At 40.3% G+C, this 19,650-nt stretch overlaps 1 protein-coding gene across 1 annotated transcript in view; it reads right to left on the reverse strand.

Annotated features, from left to right (window-relative positions):
• Window positions 1-19,650, reverse strand: part of TRPM2 (transient receptor potential cation channel subfamily M member 2) — a 302,532-nt gene that overhangs the window by 59,731 nt on the left and 223,151 nt on the right. The window contains exons 23-25 of the mRNA XM_063430124.1: window positions 18,048-18,229; window positions 16,928-17,060; window positions 338-425 (exon numbers count right to left, since the gene is read on the reverse strand). Of these exons, the coding sequence (XP_063286194.1) occupies window positions 338-425; window positions 16,928-17,060; window positions 18,048-18,229 (403 nt within the window). The remainder of the gene's footprint in view (window positions 1-337; window positions 426-16,927; window positions 17,061-18,047; window positions 18,230-19,650) is intronic.

The raw sequence follows: 19,650 nt of genomic DNA on the forward strand, positions 1-19,650 counted from the left end.
CTAGACAAATATATAGGTTTATTAATAATCATTTTTGTTTATTTTATGCTATTGCAATTTATCTTTCAGAGCAGTCAATTTGGATTTCTTTATAGATACATAATTATGAATGCCTGCTTGATGTTTTGTGATTATTAATAAGCTGATTTATGATTAAGCAAAACTTTTTTTGTAATTGATTTTTACAATACAACATTTTACAGGTTAAGTTTAGTCAAAAGAAACACATTTTATTTAGAATCATATGGAACCTGTTGAATATCCACTGAGAGTTATAATTCTGAAATTGTTCAGAAAAGTAGTATGTTGCACTGGGATAAACCACCTAATAGCTCACCTGTTCTTCTAAGAAAACCAGTCGGCTTTCCATGGATCCAGTACGTTTTACTTGATCCAACTCCAACAAATTCACCACTGAATTGATTCTAAAATAAAAACAATCCCATAATTATTGCTATATTCCAAATAGCTGATATAGCTAAACACTGGATGTCATCAATTAAGCATAGCCTTAAGAGACTTAAAGAGCAACTCCACTGCCCAAATACAAACTACCGTATATACTCGAGTATAAGCCGACCCGAATAGAAGCCGAGGCCCCTAATTTTACCCCAAAAAACTGGGAAAACTTATTGACTCGAGTATAAGACTAGGGTGGGAAATGCAGCAGCTACTGGTAAATTTCTAAATAAAATTAGATCCTAAAAAAAATGTACTAATTGAATATTTATTTACAGTGTGTGTATAATGAATGCAGTGTGTGCGTATGAGTGCAGTGTGTGCGTATGAGTGCAGTGTGTGCGTATGAGTGCAGTGTGTGCGTATGAGTGCAGTGTGTGCGTATGAGTGCAGCGTGTGTGTGTATGAATGCAGTGTGTTAATGAGTGCAGTGTGTGTATGAGTGCAGTGTGTGTATGAGTGCAGTGTGTGTATGAGTGCAGTGTGTGTATGAGTGCAGTGTGTGTTTATGAGTGCAGTGTGTGTGTATGAGTGCAGTGTGTGTGTATGAGTGCAGTGTGTGTGTGTGTGTGAGTGCAGTGTCTGTGTGTGTGTGTGTGTGTATGAGTGCAGTGTGTGTATGAGTGCAGTGTGCGTATGAGTGCAGTGTGTGTATATGAGTGCAGTGTGTGTATATGAGTGCAGTGTGTGTGTGTATGTGTGCAGTGTGTGTGTGTGTTGCAGAGCTTTGCTGGGGGGTGGGCAATGTTATTATTTTTTTAATTATTTTCATATTTTTTTATTATTATTTCTTCTTATTATTATTTATTTAATTTAATTATTTTTTTATTTTATTATTATAATTTTTTTTATTTTTTTTCGTCCCCCCTCCCTGCTTGATATATGGCAGGGAGGGGGGCTCTCCTTCCCTGGTGGTCCAGTGGCATTGGCAGTTCAGTGGGGGGGGAGAGGGAGGCTGTCAGAGCTGTAACTTACCTGTCCTGCAGCTCCTGTCAGCTCCCTCCTCCTCCGCGCCGTCCGTTCAGCTCTTCTGTCAGCTCACACTGTAAGTCGCGGCTCTCGCGAGACTTACACTGGGAGCTGACCGAGGTGCTGAACGGACGGCGCGGAGGAGGAGGGAGCTGACAGGAGCTACAGGAGAGGTAAGTTACAGCTCTGACAGTCCCAGTCTGTATTATGGCAATGCAAATTGCCATAATACAGACTATTGACTCGAGTATAAGCCGAGTTGGGGTTTTTCAGCACAAAAAATGTGCTGAAAAACTCGGCTTATACTCGAGTATATACGGTAAATAAAAATCACTGATTAGTAGATATTTCCCAAATGAAAACATACATGCCTATGCTTTTTTTTATTGAGGGAATATCTAAAGCAGCTTGTAAAACCTGCAGTTCTCTTATCTGCTGCCTTTGCAAAAACTCCCTGTGATGAAACTACCCTGTTTATTCGGTACTTTTACTTTTTTTTTGTTCGGTAGTTGAAACTACCGAACACTCACCACCCCTGTCTCATTAACTTCATATAGTCGAACGCCACGTGCAGGAGGAAATGGCAGCCATCTTGCTCATATGAAAGGAGGCAGAGGGACTTGGTCACCGAGTGTCTGGAACTAAAATCGGACACTTCCCGAACACCGGTCAAACTTTGCAAATGCCTACTTCCTTTCCCAGACCAGCCAGTAGAGCGCTATTTGGTAGTTTTGTTCCCATGAACAAGGGGAACAAATGCTACTATGAGCCAGGGGGTTCTGTTCATGGATTTGTTTGGTTTTGAGACTTTCCGAAATAGACCAACCGCACAACCTAAACTCATGGAACTATTTCTAGGCAGGAGCCTCGTGGGCGGTCGGTCAAATTAAGGCCTCCATTAAATTCCTAAACCCCTGAACTGATCTAAGTGATTTTTGGATATGTTGGTCACCCAGATCAGGGCTATTAGAGGATGTAACAATTGTGGGGATTTGTATGTGGTTTTGGGTACTTTTAAAGTTTTAAGGAAACTGTTTTTTTTCTGCTTGGAGATAATTGAGTTATTACAGTATTTAAAAACCAAAGAAAAAAAAGTTACCTGCGCTCTATCCTTAATCGCTTAGTATATTTAGACAAATGGAGGTCATTTAGTTACTCCAAAGGCCATTGGAGGGAATGCCCGCCTGCCAACGTCAAGGCAGACCCCCCTAAAACTGGTCCTACACTGACCCTTCACCTTGCTTCCTTGAGCTTCTGGCAAAGAAGAGGGGTATTTTTTATATACACCCCTATATACTTATTAACCCTTAATAGGGAACACATGGGATGGGCGGCTGCATTGTAACAAAGCTGTGTGATACAAAAAGTGAATACAAAAAGAGAAGTCCTGCGCTCACTCGCATCACTCCTGGGTGGCAGCAATGACCACAGTTCACATCAGCCCCAATATATAGTTACAAACCCCCCCAAAAAAGTTATCTGCGTTCTCTCCTTATTTGACTCAATTATCTCCCAGGCAGAGAGGAGGTATGATATGGTAGGTAGAGGAGTGTCATACTTTGTAACCTTGTTGCCATTGGTTTGTAACTTTGTGTTGTAGTCCCTCCAAAAGGTCCATGTGGGAGTGCCCCTTGCAATTGGTGATCACACCAGATACTGACTGGTTTTTTGACCCCCCAGACTCTCCCAATACAGTAAAACTGCACATTTTAGACTGGCCTTTTATTGTGGCCAGCCTAAGGCACACTTTTGCAATAATCATGTTGTCTAATCAGCATCTTGATATGCCACACCTGTGAGGTGGATGGATTATCTCGGCAAAGGAGAAGTGCTCACTAACACAGATTTTGACAGATATGTAAACAATATTTGAGACATAGAAAAAGTCTTAAATCTTAGAGTTCAGCTCTTGAAAAATGGGGGCAAAAACAAAAGTCTTGTATATATAATTTTGTTCAGTGTAGAAGGAGGAGGATGTGGCAAACCACAGAGCTGAATGGAAGTGCACTAATTCAGCTCCCTACAACTCGAACAAGAATCCACTTTAAACGGAGACTAGTAGCTATTGTGGGGAAGCCCAAAAAGCAGGGTGTATCCCATAGAACATCTGGGAAGACCCCCTCAATGAAATCAAGCTCCCTGACTCAATATTTCAGGGATTCCACAGGCCACGAAGATCAAAATGGCGGTGGCAGAGACTCGGGACGAATCCTTGCCCTCCAGCCCGACACCATCAGAGGGCTTCTACAAATCGTAGGATACAGCAAGGGACTGTGATGAAACTACCCTGTTTATTCGGTACTTTGACTTTTTTTCATTCAGTAGTTGAAACACCGACCACCCCCCTGGCTCATTAACTTCAAAAAAGCAGTTGATTAAGTGCTCTCCTGCGTGGCTTTTGTTCGCACGAAATGAGGCAGTGGGACTGAAATTGAAAGCAGACCTAGCTAATAGGTTAGACAAGCTGAAGGCGGTCTTCCAATCGAAGTTAGAAATGCTGGGATTCGAAGTTCAACAAGTAAACCACACGTCACGGACCTGGAGGATGAGAGGGACGTTATACAGTCTCAGGTTACCCACCTCTCCTCCACCACTCCCAAGTCATGTCATCGCTCCAGAGACAACTGGATGACCTGGATAATCGCAGCCGCAGAAACAACTTGCAAGTGCAAGGTCTTCCAGGAGCCCAGGGAGAAGATGTAATAACTACTCTATCTCAATTGTTTAATCTTATTTTTGGAGAAACTGGGGAAAGCCCAATTATTCTGGACAGAGCACACAGATTGCTGTGTCCACTGTGAGCGGCATCTGAGGCTCCGAGAGACTTACTATGCAGAGTCCATTATTTCACAGTGGAGGACAGCATCTTCCGGGCTCTAAAAGACACCTCTCAACCTATTTTGTTTCACGGCAACCTGATACAGGTCTACCAGAAGGTCCCTCAAGCCCATCACTGAACATCTGCGCCAACACAATATAAAATACAGGTGGGGATTTCCCTTCACTTTAATTGTGAACCATAAGGGTCTTCTCAATAGCCACACATATAGATATTAAACCCTTTCTCAGGGCCCTGGAACTTCCAAATACCCAAATAATGGACTGGAACTCCCCACAACCTAACCTGGAAGCCTTTAATCTACTCCAGCGACAATCTTTTGCGCTCCATGTTTATGTAAGGACCTGTGGCTGGACTTTAGGCCTCTACCCGCCTCACCAGATGATCAGGATTTCCACAAACCTCCCATGAATCTAGGGGACTCGTTCCTAATTTTTTTAACCATATTCCCTGCATGAACGGTCCATATGATGGTCCCAACAGTTAGTTCGGATCCCTCTCTGATGAAACCTCAACACTCAAGGACAAGTCACCAAACTGTTTAGTTTATTTTTACTGGTGGCAACCAGAGCATGATGCCATATCTTCACATCACACAGGTGTAGGTGATATACCTGCCCTGACCATGCTTTGCAGACCAGGTATCAGTGGTCAGATGGACCCTTGCCCCAACGCTGTGTGCCAGACATGCCATTACTTCCTTTTGCACAATCGATTACAGGTTGGGGATTGCCTTTTGTGAAAAGAAATTTTGTCCGCGTACCTTCCACTGCGGTGTCCCAATAGCTACAAATGTTTTGAACACCTCAGACTCCACCAGCTTGGATGGTAAAAGCTGGTGGGCTAATAGTTCAGACAAGCCAGCTGTCAGACACAGGGCAAGGGGGTGACTTTCTGACATTGGCTTCTTACGCTCAAACATGTCCTTGACAGACACCTGACTGTGGGCAGATGAGCGGGAACTGCTCAAGGCGAGAGACGGAGTGGCGGATGGTTGAGAGGGGGCAAGGTTGACAGCAGTGGTTGATATGGCTGAAGATGCTGGACCAGGAGGAGGATGGCGGCTTTGAGTTTGTGTGCTGCTTGTACTCGTGTTGATCCCATAGGCGTTTGTGATATGCGATCATGTGCCTATGCAAAGCAGTTGTACCTAGGTGGGTGTTGGACTTCCCACGACTCAGTTTCTTTTGGCACAGGTTGCAAATGGCATCGCTGTTGTCAGAGGCAGACACACAAAAAAAATTCCACACTGCTGAGCTCTGCAATGACGGCATTCTGATGGTGGACACAGCATGCGTTGATTGGCGTGCTGTCGGACTGACCCCGGGTGCCGATGCATGCTGTCTGACTGTGCCACTAGCTCCTTGTGACGTCCTCCCCCTGCTTCCAACTCGTCTCCTCCTCCTCTCTGTCTCCCCATCTGAACTTTCGCCCTGTTCTTCTTCTTGCCGAGCAGGCACCCACGTGACATCCATGGACGCATAGTCATCATCAACCGCTTCACTTGTATCTGACAACTCAGCAAAGGAAGCAGCAGCGGTTACAACATCATCATCATCACACCGTACGTCCATGTGTGTAATGCTGCCTGACTGAGACATATCCCTGTTATATACATCCTCTGGCAATAATGGTTGCGCATCACTCATTTCTTCAAAAGGATGTGTAAATAACTCCTCTGACAGATAAAGTGAAGTGGCTGTGGTACTAGTGTTGGAGGTGGCGGCAGGCGGGTGAGTGGTATCTTGAGAGGTGCCCGAAGCTAAGCTGGAGGAGGATGGTGCGTCAAGGTTCCGAGCGGAAGCTGTAGAAGATTGGGTGTCCTGTGTTAGCCAGTCAACTATGTCCCCAGAACTTTTCAAGTTCAGGGTACGTGGCCTCTGAAAACTGGGCATTATTTAGGGCAAAAGGGAATCACAGCACCACGACCACGACGGCCACTGCGGGGTGGCCTGCCTCTGCCTGTCATTTTTTTTGGATTAGTGGTACAATGCGTTCAAGCTACTGTGAGACAAGATATGAGTGGCACTCTGCAGTGGCAGAGGTTGGCAGAGTACACGCTGTAGGCCTGACACCCGCTTGAAGGACACTGACTGCTATTAGATTACAGTCAAAAACTTTTTTGTTTTTAAATGCACGCTATTGTGACACCAGAAATGAGTGGCACTGTGCACTGGCAGAGGTTGGCAGAGTACACGCTGTAGGCCTGACACACAGACGCTTGCAGACAACTAACTGCTATTCAATCTAATACAGTGAAACATTTTTTTGTTTTTAAATGCACGCTATTGTGACACCAGATATGAGTGGCACTGTGCACTGGCAGATGTTGGCAGAGTAGACGCTGTAGGCTTGACACACACGCTTGAAGACAACTAACTGCTATTCAATCTATAACAGTGAAAAAACTTTTTTTGTTTTTAAATGCAAGCTATTGTGACACCAGATATGAGTGTTGGCACTGGGCAAGTGGGCACAGTATCCACTGTGAGCCTGACACAGAAGCTGGCAGGCATGCAACTGCAATTAGATTACACAGGAAAAAAAGCAGACTGATGTTTTAGCCCTAAAAAGGGCTTTTTGGGGTGCTGTCCTTACAGCAGAGATCAGATGAGTCCTTCAGGACTGTAGTGGACACTGAATACACTAGCCTAGCTATCCATTTCCATATCAAATCAGCAGCAGCTACACTTTCCCTCCTCTCACTAAGAATTTAGCTTCAGAATGAATCTAAAATGGAGGCTGTACAGGAGGTGGGAGGGTCTGGAGGGTCTGCTGCTGATTGGCTGGAATGTGTCTGCTGACTGTGAGGCACAGGGTCAAAGTTTACTCAATGATGCCGAATAGGGGGCGGATTGAACTGCGCATATGTTTGCCCGCCGTGGCGAACGCGAACACGCTATGTTTGCCAGGAACTATTCGCCAGCGAACCGTTCGGTACATCACTACTTATGTATACCTCTGATATAAAGGGGAGTCCTAAACTGCAAAGTCATACGTGTTTATCCTCATGATGGGATGTATCCCATGGGTGTATCCCATGGAACACCCATGAGGCACTGAAAGCCTGATTGGCAGGAGTGTAACACGATAATTAAAATATATGTATCTTTCATTCTCCTCTCTCTTCCCCCCCCACCCCTCCTCAATAAGATAGCAACCACTATCAAGGTCTCCCAAACATAACATAAACAAGAGGTGGTTAACTGTTTTGAGTTTGTACTTTGCCTTGCACCCAATTAGTTCCCAGTTCTGTCTCCTGCACAGAGATAGTACATTAATATTGCCAAGATATATTTTACTATTCATTTGGTCGATTTTCACTCTACCCTATAAACTTGGGAATTGTACTTAGTTCATATTTTAGGTGAGCACCATCTTTGTTGACGAAATACTCTCAACTCCCAGGGCTCACTCCTAAGCATTCCCAGCATTATTTGTTAAGATAATTTGTATAATATTTTTTTTTTTCAAACTTACAGTTTAATTTTTCTTATTTGTGTTTGTTTATATAATTTGATAAGTGTACATACCGAATTTAGTGGTGCACAGACTACTGCTACACTTAGGTACGCAAAGGCACGTTTAGTGGGTGAGACGACATCCATGTAATATACCTATACTAAAGGCACTTGCATTATGACATCTCTTCGTTTCCACTCACACAATGCACAGGGATTAAATACCCCGGAAGAAAGATCTTTAGAGCTCACAGAGCAACTGTCTGGTGATGTTGGGCGACATATATTTGTGAAAGAGAAGTTAGGTAACACACAAGTGACATTAGCAAACCTCTATCTCCCGAACCATAAACAATGTCAGACCTTGAGGATTATTTTAAACAAACTCTCTATATTCCAAGAGGGAATTCTCATTATGGGGGGGGACATGAATATTACACTAGACGGAGATCTAGACACATCCTCCTCTTACAGTGACTACCTCATACCGGCCCGGATGCACTTCAATAATATACTACACGAAGCCCAACTCTATGATAGCTGTAGGATCATGAACCCCTCCCGAAGAGACTATTTGTATTTCTCACCACCTACAGGTAGCTATACACGAATAGATATGATATTCCTTCAACATAGATATCTCCCCCTCATTAAAGCAGCCTCCTATTGGGATATTACGTGGTCGAACCATGCCCCACTTACACTTGATCTAATGATCCAATCTTTGCCAAACCCATCTCCCCAATAGAAGTTAATTGATCTCCTGCTTAATAATCCAGAGTCGGTGTCTAGGCTGAAGGAGACTGTACAGTGTTACCTTACAGAAAATGCACATCCTGACACAACACCTGCCATGTTCTGGGAAGAGCATAAATGTGTCATTAGAGGGGAATTAATAAAACTAGCACCAGTACAAAAACACCAGAGAGAGGTCCAGACTCTGAATCAGGATATAAAAACAGTAGAAGAGCAATACTCTTGTGATAAATCACTATCAACATACAAAACACCTATTGCAAAGAGCTCAGAACTAACAACCACCCTACACCTGCATGTCAAGCCCAAACTACAATTAACAAAACACACATACTACTCAGAGGGTGGAAAAAGTGGTTGACTATTAGCCCAATCACTGAGACAAGACAAGCAATCAACCTTTATCTCTAACATTAAACTCCCAGATGGCTCCCAAACCAGCTTAATGCCAGACATTATTACAACCTTCCAAAAATATTACACAGAGCTATACAATCTGAGGGACATTCCACCCACACATAATGACATCCAACACTTTCTCCAAAAGAGAATTAAACATACAATACCATCGAATATGATGGACTATTTGGACAGCCTTATATCAGCTGACGAATTCTACCAAACAATCAAACAATTACCGGTATGCAAGAGTCCAGGCCCTGAAGGCTTTACTGGCAAATATTACAAGACCATGTCCCAGGTCCTAACTCAACCATTTCTAAATGCCGTCAACTCCAAAAATTCTACAGAACACATACCTTATTCGGCATTAAAAGCAACAATAGCCCTAATCCATAGAACGAGTAAAGACCCAACAAGTTGTGCCAGCTATTGGCCCATTTCACATAAAACTGACATAAAACTATTTACAAAAATACCGGCCACTATAGGCAAAAAATAATACCACCAAAATCATAAACCTAATTTACTGGGTGACTAGGAGTGTTTTGCTTGCTATCGACGCCGAAAAGACGTTCGATAGGGTGGATTGGTCAATAAAGATGGCTACAATGAGACACATAGGGCCACGCTGGCTTGACTGGTTGGGAGCGATCTACTCGTCACCTACTGCCCGACTATGTATTAATGGCCAATTAGCCAATCCAGTGCCAATACCTAATGGTACAAGGCAGGGATGCCCTCTCTCCCCTCTGATATTTATACTGGTTCTAAAACCATTCCTACATGGTCTTAGAGTTAATCAGCAGTTCCAAGGCTTTACTATCAACAAGGGGAATACAAAATATTGGCTTTTGCGGATGACCTCCTGTTTATGGTAGTCGACCCACTCCACTCCCTCCCCAACATACCTGATAAAATGACTAACTATAGCAAGGTATCCAACTTTCAAGCTAACCTCACTAAATGCGAGATACTTCCCCTACACACAACACCTGACTTAGAAGCACACCTAAAGGAAAAATTCAACTTCACCTGGGTCAGCAAATCCATTAAATACATGGGGATACATTTATCTCACAAGATTGGACATCTCTGCGAATGTAACTTTCCCCCGATTATAGCTGCTATCTCAAAGAATTTGAAAAATTGGCACAGGTCAGGGTTTGGTTGATTCTGTAGAATTAATGTAATAAAGATGAATGTGCTCCCTCGCATTTTATCTGCAATTCAAACGATAACCATAGCACTCCCAAATAAATTGTTTGATACACTCAGGATGACCCTCACAACTTTTTTATGGTCATACACTCATCCACGATTAGCATATTCGCTCCTCACTAAACCACTCAAGGAGGGGGGTGGGTCTACCAGACATGGATACATATCATAAAATCATAAACCAGTACGACATAACAATGAGTGACTATAGAAGCCTCATTCTTGGATGTCCCCATTATGACAATCCCATGACAGAAATCGGGCCTCCCCTTCTTAAAACTCAAACAACATCCAACAATTACTGCCACAATCAAAGTATGGGTGACCATGGCTTGCAACACGGATATTTTGCAGTACCCCTCCCCACTATACCTACTCGCACACAATCCTCAACCAACTAGGGGTATCAGGTAGATTGTTCAACCTTACCACGACAAGTCCTACCTCCAGCTCCGAGATATGGTTCAGGAAAACAAAGTAACACCGCTCAGCCTCCTTATCTCCTCACTCAACCCCACAGGAGCACAACAAATGCAATACACACAACTAGTTCACTTTATACAGAGCATGAAGCTCTTACCAAGAGGTGAGTGAGAACCTACACACTTTGAGTGGCTGTGCATTTCACACCCACTAAAAAGTAAGCTACTCTCTACTATGTATGCACTAATACTAAAGACAAGATTACCTGAACTTGTTAAATTCACTGTAAAGTGGACAGATGAATTGCACACCAATATCTCGCTAATCCAGTGGAAACAAATATTCCATAGAGCACACAAGACATCCACAAGCACAGCCGCACAAGAAAGTAACTATAAAAGGCTTACACGTTGGCATTACACTCCAGCTAAAATACATAAGCTACATACCAGTGCTCAAAATACCTATTGGAAATGCCAACAACCAAACGCACACCAGTCACACATATGATGGGAATGCCAGTTGATAAACACAGTTTAGAAACGAATACACACACTTGTCCAGCTTATCACGAACATACAGATACCTTTCTCCCCAGAGTACATGTTGTTTCTTCTACCGCCACCCATACAAGAGAAACAGGGCATACCTCTGATCTCCCACCTGTTCATGGCAGCTAATCCATTGATCCCAATTAAGTGGAAACAGGTAAACCATTAGAGAATGGATCCAAAGGGTGGAATGGGTAAAACAAATGGAGGAAATCACTTAAGCTATAGCAAATAACAAAAAAAAAATCACTCTTATTTGGGGATTATGGAATACCTTTTTAAGAGAGGTTGATATGGACGACGTACTATAGTCTGAAAGAGTACAGACCCAATGTTGATAGTAATCAGAGAGCAGCCATACGTTATAGGATATAGGTTGCAAACTACAAAGATGATGTCTCGCAAACCCATAACCGAGTTCTTTCCACACAAATATTATCATACCTATTAGTACCTATCTTTTTTTGATTACTATTATTACTTATTTAGGATCACTTATTTAGGATCATCCTATATTCTACCTTACCTAGCATATACCTAACTTGGTGTAGGGCTTATTTATATAATTTAGGGCTCACTATTTAATCATTATTTGGGGTGTATGTATATTACTCTAGGGCTTACTATACAAGCTTGTTTATATACCATTTAGGGATTACTATAATACTAAGCTAGAGAGCTGTTGAATATGTCCTAAGAACTACAGCTAGTTTCCTCTTGGTACGTAGGACTTCTTTCAGATATCTCTCATCTTGTTGTGTAGGTGGTTTCATACTAGTCACCCTTTTGGGCTACCAAATAGACTATTTGAGGGATTTTGTCTGCCCTTTCAGTTAATGAGTCTGGATTAATCCGAAGGTTTATCCATACCACCATAGAGGATTATTCTTACCTCTATTCATTGTCTGGCCAGACTTAATATTTGCTTGTACCCCAGGTTCTTTTTACCATCTATAGATTCTGTGGGGGACCCTATGGGGGTGTCATAATTGGGACTGCAGATACCGTGTCGGTTAGTATCTAGACTAATGTATAGTTCGAGTTTTACTGCCGACCATTGTTCCTAGATACCCAGCTTTATATACCCACGGATTAATAGTGTGTTTCTCCGTTTCTTTAAAATTGATGTTGACCAATATTTAATACTCTAACTATATTCTTACTCTGATTAGGCATCAACTGCAGGTGCAGACATTTGTTTTGCTGCGCTAAAAGGGTTAATCTGGAGTTTGTTCTAGTGGCTATATGTTACTTTTCTATCCTGCTGATATAATATTACACACAAGCTGTCAGTAACTGTTACTAAGTAGCAGGCAACGATTACTTTTATCAATCATCGTTAGACACATTTATATGGTCACAAAACCTGACTTGATCAACATCTTTACACAATATTAGATTATCCTATTTTATTCTTAATACACTGTATATACACTGAGTCTTTTCCAAAGCTATTTTCTTTTTTATTAGTATTTTTATTTTGGGATTTTCGTTATATTTTCCCTGTTCCCCAAGAGGAACCAATAAAGTTTATTTATTTTAGTTCTATTTATGCTCCGTGATTTAGCAATCTATGGCTCTACATTAACGGAGCAGTCACATTCAGGGTATAGAGACTGCAATTGGGAGCAATTTCTAGTTAACCCATTCCAGCCTCTACTTTACTTGTTATCGTACCTATTAGTAAGTTGATCATTTATTGTTGCACTTAATAGAGTCGATTGTTGAACCTGTGAATGCAAAGAAAGAATTGATGTAAATCATGAGTATGCTAGATAAATTGCACGGGAGAGACTCCAGCTTGCTGGGACTGTCCCAGCAAAAACAGGACAGTTGGCAACTATGACTTCCCGGCTCCATGAGAAGTCTTTGCAAGGCAGGTGCTAACCACTGAGCTAGCCAAACCAGGAAGTAACAGGACCAGCTCTCTACTTGAAAGCCAGACGGGTGTAATCAGGCTAATTTATACATGTGTCGAAAATATGCACTTTTGCAAAATAGAAAAAAGAGGACACGCACTTCATGTTTTAAGAACAATAAAAAAAAGAATGTTAAAGTATCAAACATGTAAGATAAACTACAGCATACTGCAAAGTCTATCTCAAAACTATATTTTATATCTGTGCCAAGAAAGTTTAATATTTAGAATTATAGAGACTGCTTTCAGTACAGGATTTTGTGCTTCAATGCACCCATATAAACAGGGAAACTAAAACAAATATATGCAAGCCTGTTTTTTTTTTTTGTTGTTTTGTTTGTTTTTTACATTGTGGTTTCAATTTAATATTTTTGGATAAGCTTTTCAAATGATTTACACACAGAAATTACAATGTACTTAAATAGTGACTGCAGATAAATCATTTAAAACGTTTTACTGATTGGGATTATTAGAAACTGCTATGTTTACATTTGAGGTTAATCAAGCGTCTAGTGGCTGTCTTCCGGACAGCCGCTAGAGGCGCATCTGCGACGCTGGAGGAAAATTCCGCCTCCATCGCGCAGAGCGTCCATAGGAAAGCATTGAGAAATGCTTTTCTATGCACACTTGAATGCGTGCGCATTCAGCTCCAGTGAGGTCGGACGGTGGAGCTGACGCCGGAGGGGGAGGAGAGGTCACTAGCGCCGAGGGAGCCCTGCGCTGGATTAAAGTAAGTAACTGAAGGGGTTTTAACCCCTTCAGCACCACGGGAGGGGGACCCTAAGGGTGGGGCACCCTCAGGGCAATACAGTGTCAGGAAAACCGCTTTGTTTGTTTCTTAGTTCTAAGAATGAAGGACAGACATATTGGGATGAATTTGTATGGATAAATACACACCCATGGATCTAACCAATGGTGGGATTAGCCATATTTAACCTCATAAGGACTGAGGCAGTTGTACAATTTGTTATCAAAACAAAATGTTAGCAAAACTTTGAATTTGCACTATATGTCTGTTAAGAGTTCACCTCTTTCATATTAAATGCACACACACACTAATTATATATCATTGTGTTCAAGAGAAAAAGACTTTCATGTCATATCAAATATTTCTATATAAAACATAATTGAATATTAATAAAATATAAAACAAAGGTGAGAAATTAAGAAATTTTATTTTTTTTAGTTCTGCATGGCATTTTAACTGTGAAAAGCATAATACTGTTAGCTGTTACTGCAATAAAATACACATATTTGTATTCAGCGATGTCTCACAAGTAAAACAGTACCCCAACTTTATAGGTTTTATGGTGTTTTGGGGAGTTACAAGGTCAAATAAAGCACGTTACATTTTTCAGTTTATACACATTGAAATTTGCCAGACTGGTTATGTTGACTTTGAGACCAAATGGTAACCCAGAAATGAGAATTACCCCCATGATGGCATACCATTTGAAAAAGTAGACAACCCAAGGTATTACAAACAGGGTATGTCCAGTCTTTTTTAGTAGACACTTAAACACAAACACTGGCCAAAGTTAGCGTTCATATTTGTTTGTGTGTGAAAACTGCAAAAAAAATAATTTTAATGCATTTTACTGTTTTGAAACACTTAATATTTGTGTTTAACAAAGTCTCCCAAGTAAAACAACACCCCCCATGTACAGGTTGTATGGTGCGTTGGAAAGTTACAGGGTTAGCCCCTTAAGGACAGCGGGTGTGCTATGCTGTCCTTAGGGACCTCGCTCTAAACGCTGGGGGGCGGCATAGCATGTCCCCACCATCCTTCCCACTTACCCGGTCGCCGGCGATCCCACGCCAGCGATGGCGGTGTGGGGATTCCCCTGGGAGCCCAGGGTGACCCCCTCCTTCTGTTTTGGCCCCCCTGGGCCATGTGATCGCGAGGTCCTTGCGAGGACCTCACGATCACATGGACGACATAAACGTCCATTGCAATGCCAGCAGGGGGAGTGCCTGGAATTACAGGTACTCCCCCTGCTGCCTGGAAAAAAAATAAAACAGTTTAAAACAGTGTAAAATAACATTATATATACTTAGATCATATACCTATATTTATATATATATATATATATATATATATATATATAGAAAAAATTGAAGATGATAGCACTCCCAGGACTCCAACTTAAGATTTAACTTTAGCTTACAGAGTCCAGTCCTGATGAAAGTCTGTGAATAGCAGACTGAAACGTTGATTTTTTACTCTGTAAGCTATTAAAAGTTAAATCTTAAGTTGAAGTCCTGGGAGTGCTATCATCTTCAAATTTTTCTACATTTTGCTTGACAAGCACCGGGCAAGTATTTTTTACTATATGGAGTGCAAGATTATTATATATATATATATATATATATATATATATATATATATATATATATATATATATATATATATGATCTAAGTATATATATACATATATACACATAAATATACATACACTATCTAAGTGTATTTTAATATTAATATATATATAATTATAAATATCAAAGTACACGTAGAATGATATTGATTAAATCTATATATAATTATCATAAAATAAATAAATATGTAAATACATTAAAAAATAAAATTAAAAATATATATATATGTGTAATTTCCTTCTAACTGTATTTTAAAATTAATATATATATATATATATATATATGGATAGATATCAAAATACATGTTGAACAAAATAATATAAACATCTATATACATAAGTATATACGTATATATATATCACTATATATACCTATGTATAAATAAAAATAATGTAAAAAAATTATACACTAAAAAAATTATACATAAATTATATCTAATAATTCTACGTATATATTTATTTAATCATTTTACATAATTAGGTCATTTTATTAATTACAATTTGTGGGACCTGCCTGACAACCCAGGCCGAAAGTCCAGAACATTTAATTTGCTAGCACTATGTTTAACCCTGTAACTTTCCAAGACACGATAAAACCTGTGCATGGGGAGTACTGTTTTACTCAGACGACATCGCTGAACACAAATATTAGTGTTTCAAATATCGTGATATCGTCAGTGAAAGTGACATTTTTTGCATTTTTCACACACAAATGGCACTTACACGGACGATATAATTGTTGTGATACGTTTACTATTTTGAAACAGTAATATTTGTGTTCAGTCTACTGAGTATAACAGTACCCCTCATGTACAGGTTTTATGGTGTTTTCAGAAGTTACAGAGTCAAATATAAGGCTGTGTTTCAGTTTTTTCACATTGAAATTCGCCAGATTGGTTACGTTACCTTTGAGACCGTATGGTTGCCCAGGAATAGTAGACAACCCAAGGTATTGCAAATGGGGTATGTCCAGTATTTTAGTAGCCACTTGGACACAAACAGTGGCCAAAACTGGCATTCAAATTAGTTTTTTTGCATTTTTCACACACAAACAAATATTACCACTAACTTTGGCCAGTGTTTGTGACCAAGTGGCTACTAAAAAAAGACTGGACATACCCCATTTGGGTTGTCATCATTTCTCATTCTTGGGCTACCATACGGTCTCAAAGGCAACATAACCAATCTGGCGATTGAATGCATCTCTATGAGGAGATGCTGATTGGGCAGGTTATGTTTGGCCCTGTCCCAACCCTGCCTACTTAACGATCTCAGCCATTTCAACAATTTTCCTTTGAGATCATAAATTCTGATGATGTCAGCCAAGAAGGCAGATTGGTGGTGGGTCCAGCGCTGTCAGAGTGGAAATAAGGTAAGTGTATAACCGTTTAAGGGAGGCAAGAGAGCAAGCCACCTAAATAGTGGTTTTAACACTATAGAGTCAGCAATACACGTTTGTATTCTGACCCTATAGTGTTTCTTTAATATTTGTTGTTTTTGATGTAGCTTACATGACATATTTTTGAGATATTGTTGTATATAAATACAATTACTTTTCAGATGTGTCTCTGATTTTCTGCTCTGTGCTTTGCTTGAGCTGGTGCTGAAGGTTCTGCACATAATTTTCTTTTAGATATGTTTCCCAGGAGAGGATAGCAGCCTCTTCATTCTTTTCTAGCTTTTCCTCTGGAATTGAAAGAAATTAAGAATATAGAAGGCATTGCAAGTATTGAAAACACACACACAGTAACAACATAAGTACATCGTCATTGTCTTACATCATTATAAAATAAAATAAAATTCATGTGATGCTCTTTGCTTTTCATGAGTAAGCAAGGATGGTGTGTGGTATTATTTGACGGAGAAAAGTTAGCTTCATTTTTCTTATATTCCATTTTTCTAATAATAAATAGGGACACATGAACTAAAACATTATAAAAAGTAATAGATAATTACATGATTATATGGATGGAAAAAACAGACTTAAGTCGTTTACGTTCAATACTTGATTATCACTTTTTTTTGCTGCGGAAAATATTATTTTGTCAAAGAACATTCAGACTTTTTTTTATTAAATCTCATAAAACAAACTATCTATGCAGAGCAGATGAATTCTGAACAACAACAACAGTGGCAGGGAGCCATACATTATAAATGAAAAGGAGAGCAGAAATCTATATGGTACTTTTGATTATGTGTACATACTATTGACATCACATCCATTTGTAACAAATCACAACCCAGCATAGGGAATTTATACTTCCAGGCTGTCTTTGTTTCCTTGCCCTGTTGTGGTTCTTGTTAGCAGAGAATATGTTTATTATGTGTATAGGGTTTACTGTTTTCTGTTTAACCATTCTTGCTCTCTGTTATCGTGACCATGGCCTGACTATTGATTCTGTGCAGCTTTGTTATCCTAGACCTCGGCCTGTGTTTAATTTATTCTCTGTCTGGCTTGGGTACTCTAAGGACTGGTATGTGTTCCCTTACTGTTTCCTTTAGATTTGCGTTCCTGTTCTGTCCACTCTAACTATCTGTCTGTCTGTCTATCTATCTATCTATTTGTGTGTGTGTGTCTGCCTGTCTCAGTCTGTTATCTGTCTTACAGTAAACAACTTAATGTATGTACATAGATACAGAATATCTTTAAAACACATTGATTTAAGCTCTTACTAAGTTGCCTCTGTCTTCCTGCAGGCTCACGCAGAATGACAGTTTTGATGAATTGATGCAGGTGGTTTAAAAGAATGAATGGTGGGGGTGCTGGAGGTCGCCCATGATACTCTTCAATTAAGTAATGTCTTTGGAATTTCCAGATCTGATCAGTGTGTTCTTGCACCTGTTGAAATGTGTAGCTGGCAAAAAAAACAGAGGCAAACCGTCATTTCTTTAACCATGCTATCTTTACCTATTATTAAATCTTATATTTGTTAAAAGTGTAGGTAACAACTATCTCACAAAATTAGACCTTGGCACCATCCCCTAGTAATGGGGCAATATGTTATGAAAAGCTGCAAAATCCAGATGCCAATTATGCTGGTCATTTACTAGCTGAAAGTGTTAGCTGAGTGCTTTCAGCCAATGAATAAAGTCTGGACAAGAAATATGCACAGAGTGGATGCTGCCAGAGTTAGCGTTACACATCCAGCAGCCATATCAGATATCCAACCATGTACAATATTTCATTCAGGGTCCTTGCACCATGACCACTTCAAAACACATAAGTGGTCATGGTGAGTAGAGTAACACTTTAATAGCTTCACAATCTCTTCCTAGAACGCTGAGGTTTATTCATTAAACTCTAAACTATAATTAATTGAAATCCTAATGACAAAATTAATCAAAAATTGCAAAGCTGTAACTATTGTTGGTTAGATCATTTTTCAGATCAGCAATTTATGCCTATATTTTGCCATTTGGGTTTTATATCATACAATTCAGACTTTAGTGAAAAAACTCCTGCATGTTAAATAAATCATTATGTAAAATACCGTATATGATGAATAATAAGACAACCCTGATTATAAGATGACTCTCCTAAATTTTGGATCTTGTTAAAAAAAAAAAAGAAAAGTTCTGAATATAAAGCTAACAATAAAGACAAGCTCACTATAGACAAGTTCACTATATACAAGCTCACACTGACACACAGAGAAGCACACTATACAGGGAGGGGGACCACTGAAAGCCCTGGTGGTCCGGTAGTTTCTCCAGACCTGCACCGCCGCCGCCTCAGTGTTAGAGCATTGCTGTGGTAACCTGCGGCAATGCTCCAAAGCGCAGAGCTTGTGAGAAGCAAATGTTGCACCCGCTGAGGTGCACATTGCAGCCTCCCTCCTTCTATCCTATCACATGACCGACAGATCTATCCACCGGCCCAGCTGTGAGTATATAAAGTAAGATCTGCATGGGCCAGGAGGGGAGATCAAGTCCGGGCCTAAAGGCCGGTGAGGGGAGTGCACCACCTTTGGAACACTAGCTGTAGGTATAGGAGGTAGGGGAGATGGAACATTTGCAAGGTCTAGTTGTAAAGGTCTGATTACAAGATGGCCTAGATTATAAGACAAGGTTATTTATTCAGAAGTTTTTTTTCTGAAAAAACTCTCTTATAATCGACCAAATACGGTACTTAGAGTTTACCTCTTAACATTCGTTATTTGTATGCTCAAAATTTCAAAATCACTTTACTAAAGCTTAATTTTGCACCATTGTTTAGGCAAGGCTAGCAATATTTTTCAACTAGATGTTAAAATCCCTATATTTAGTGAGTAATCTC

Source organism: Pelobates fuscus, chromosome 8, assembly GCF_036172605.1.
Source record: "Pelobates fuscus isolate aPelFus1 chromosome 8, aPelFus1.pri, whole genome shotgun sequence".
Classification (NCBI taxonomy): Eukaryota; Metazoa; Chordata; class Amphibia; order Anura; family Pelobatidae; genus Pelobates; species Pelobates fuscus.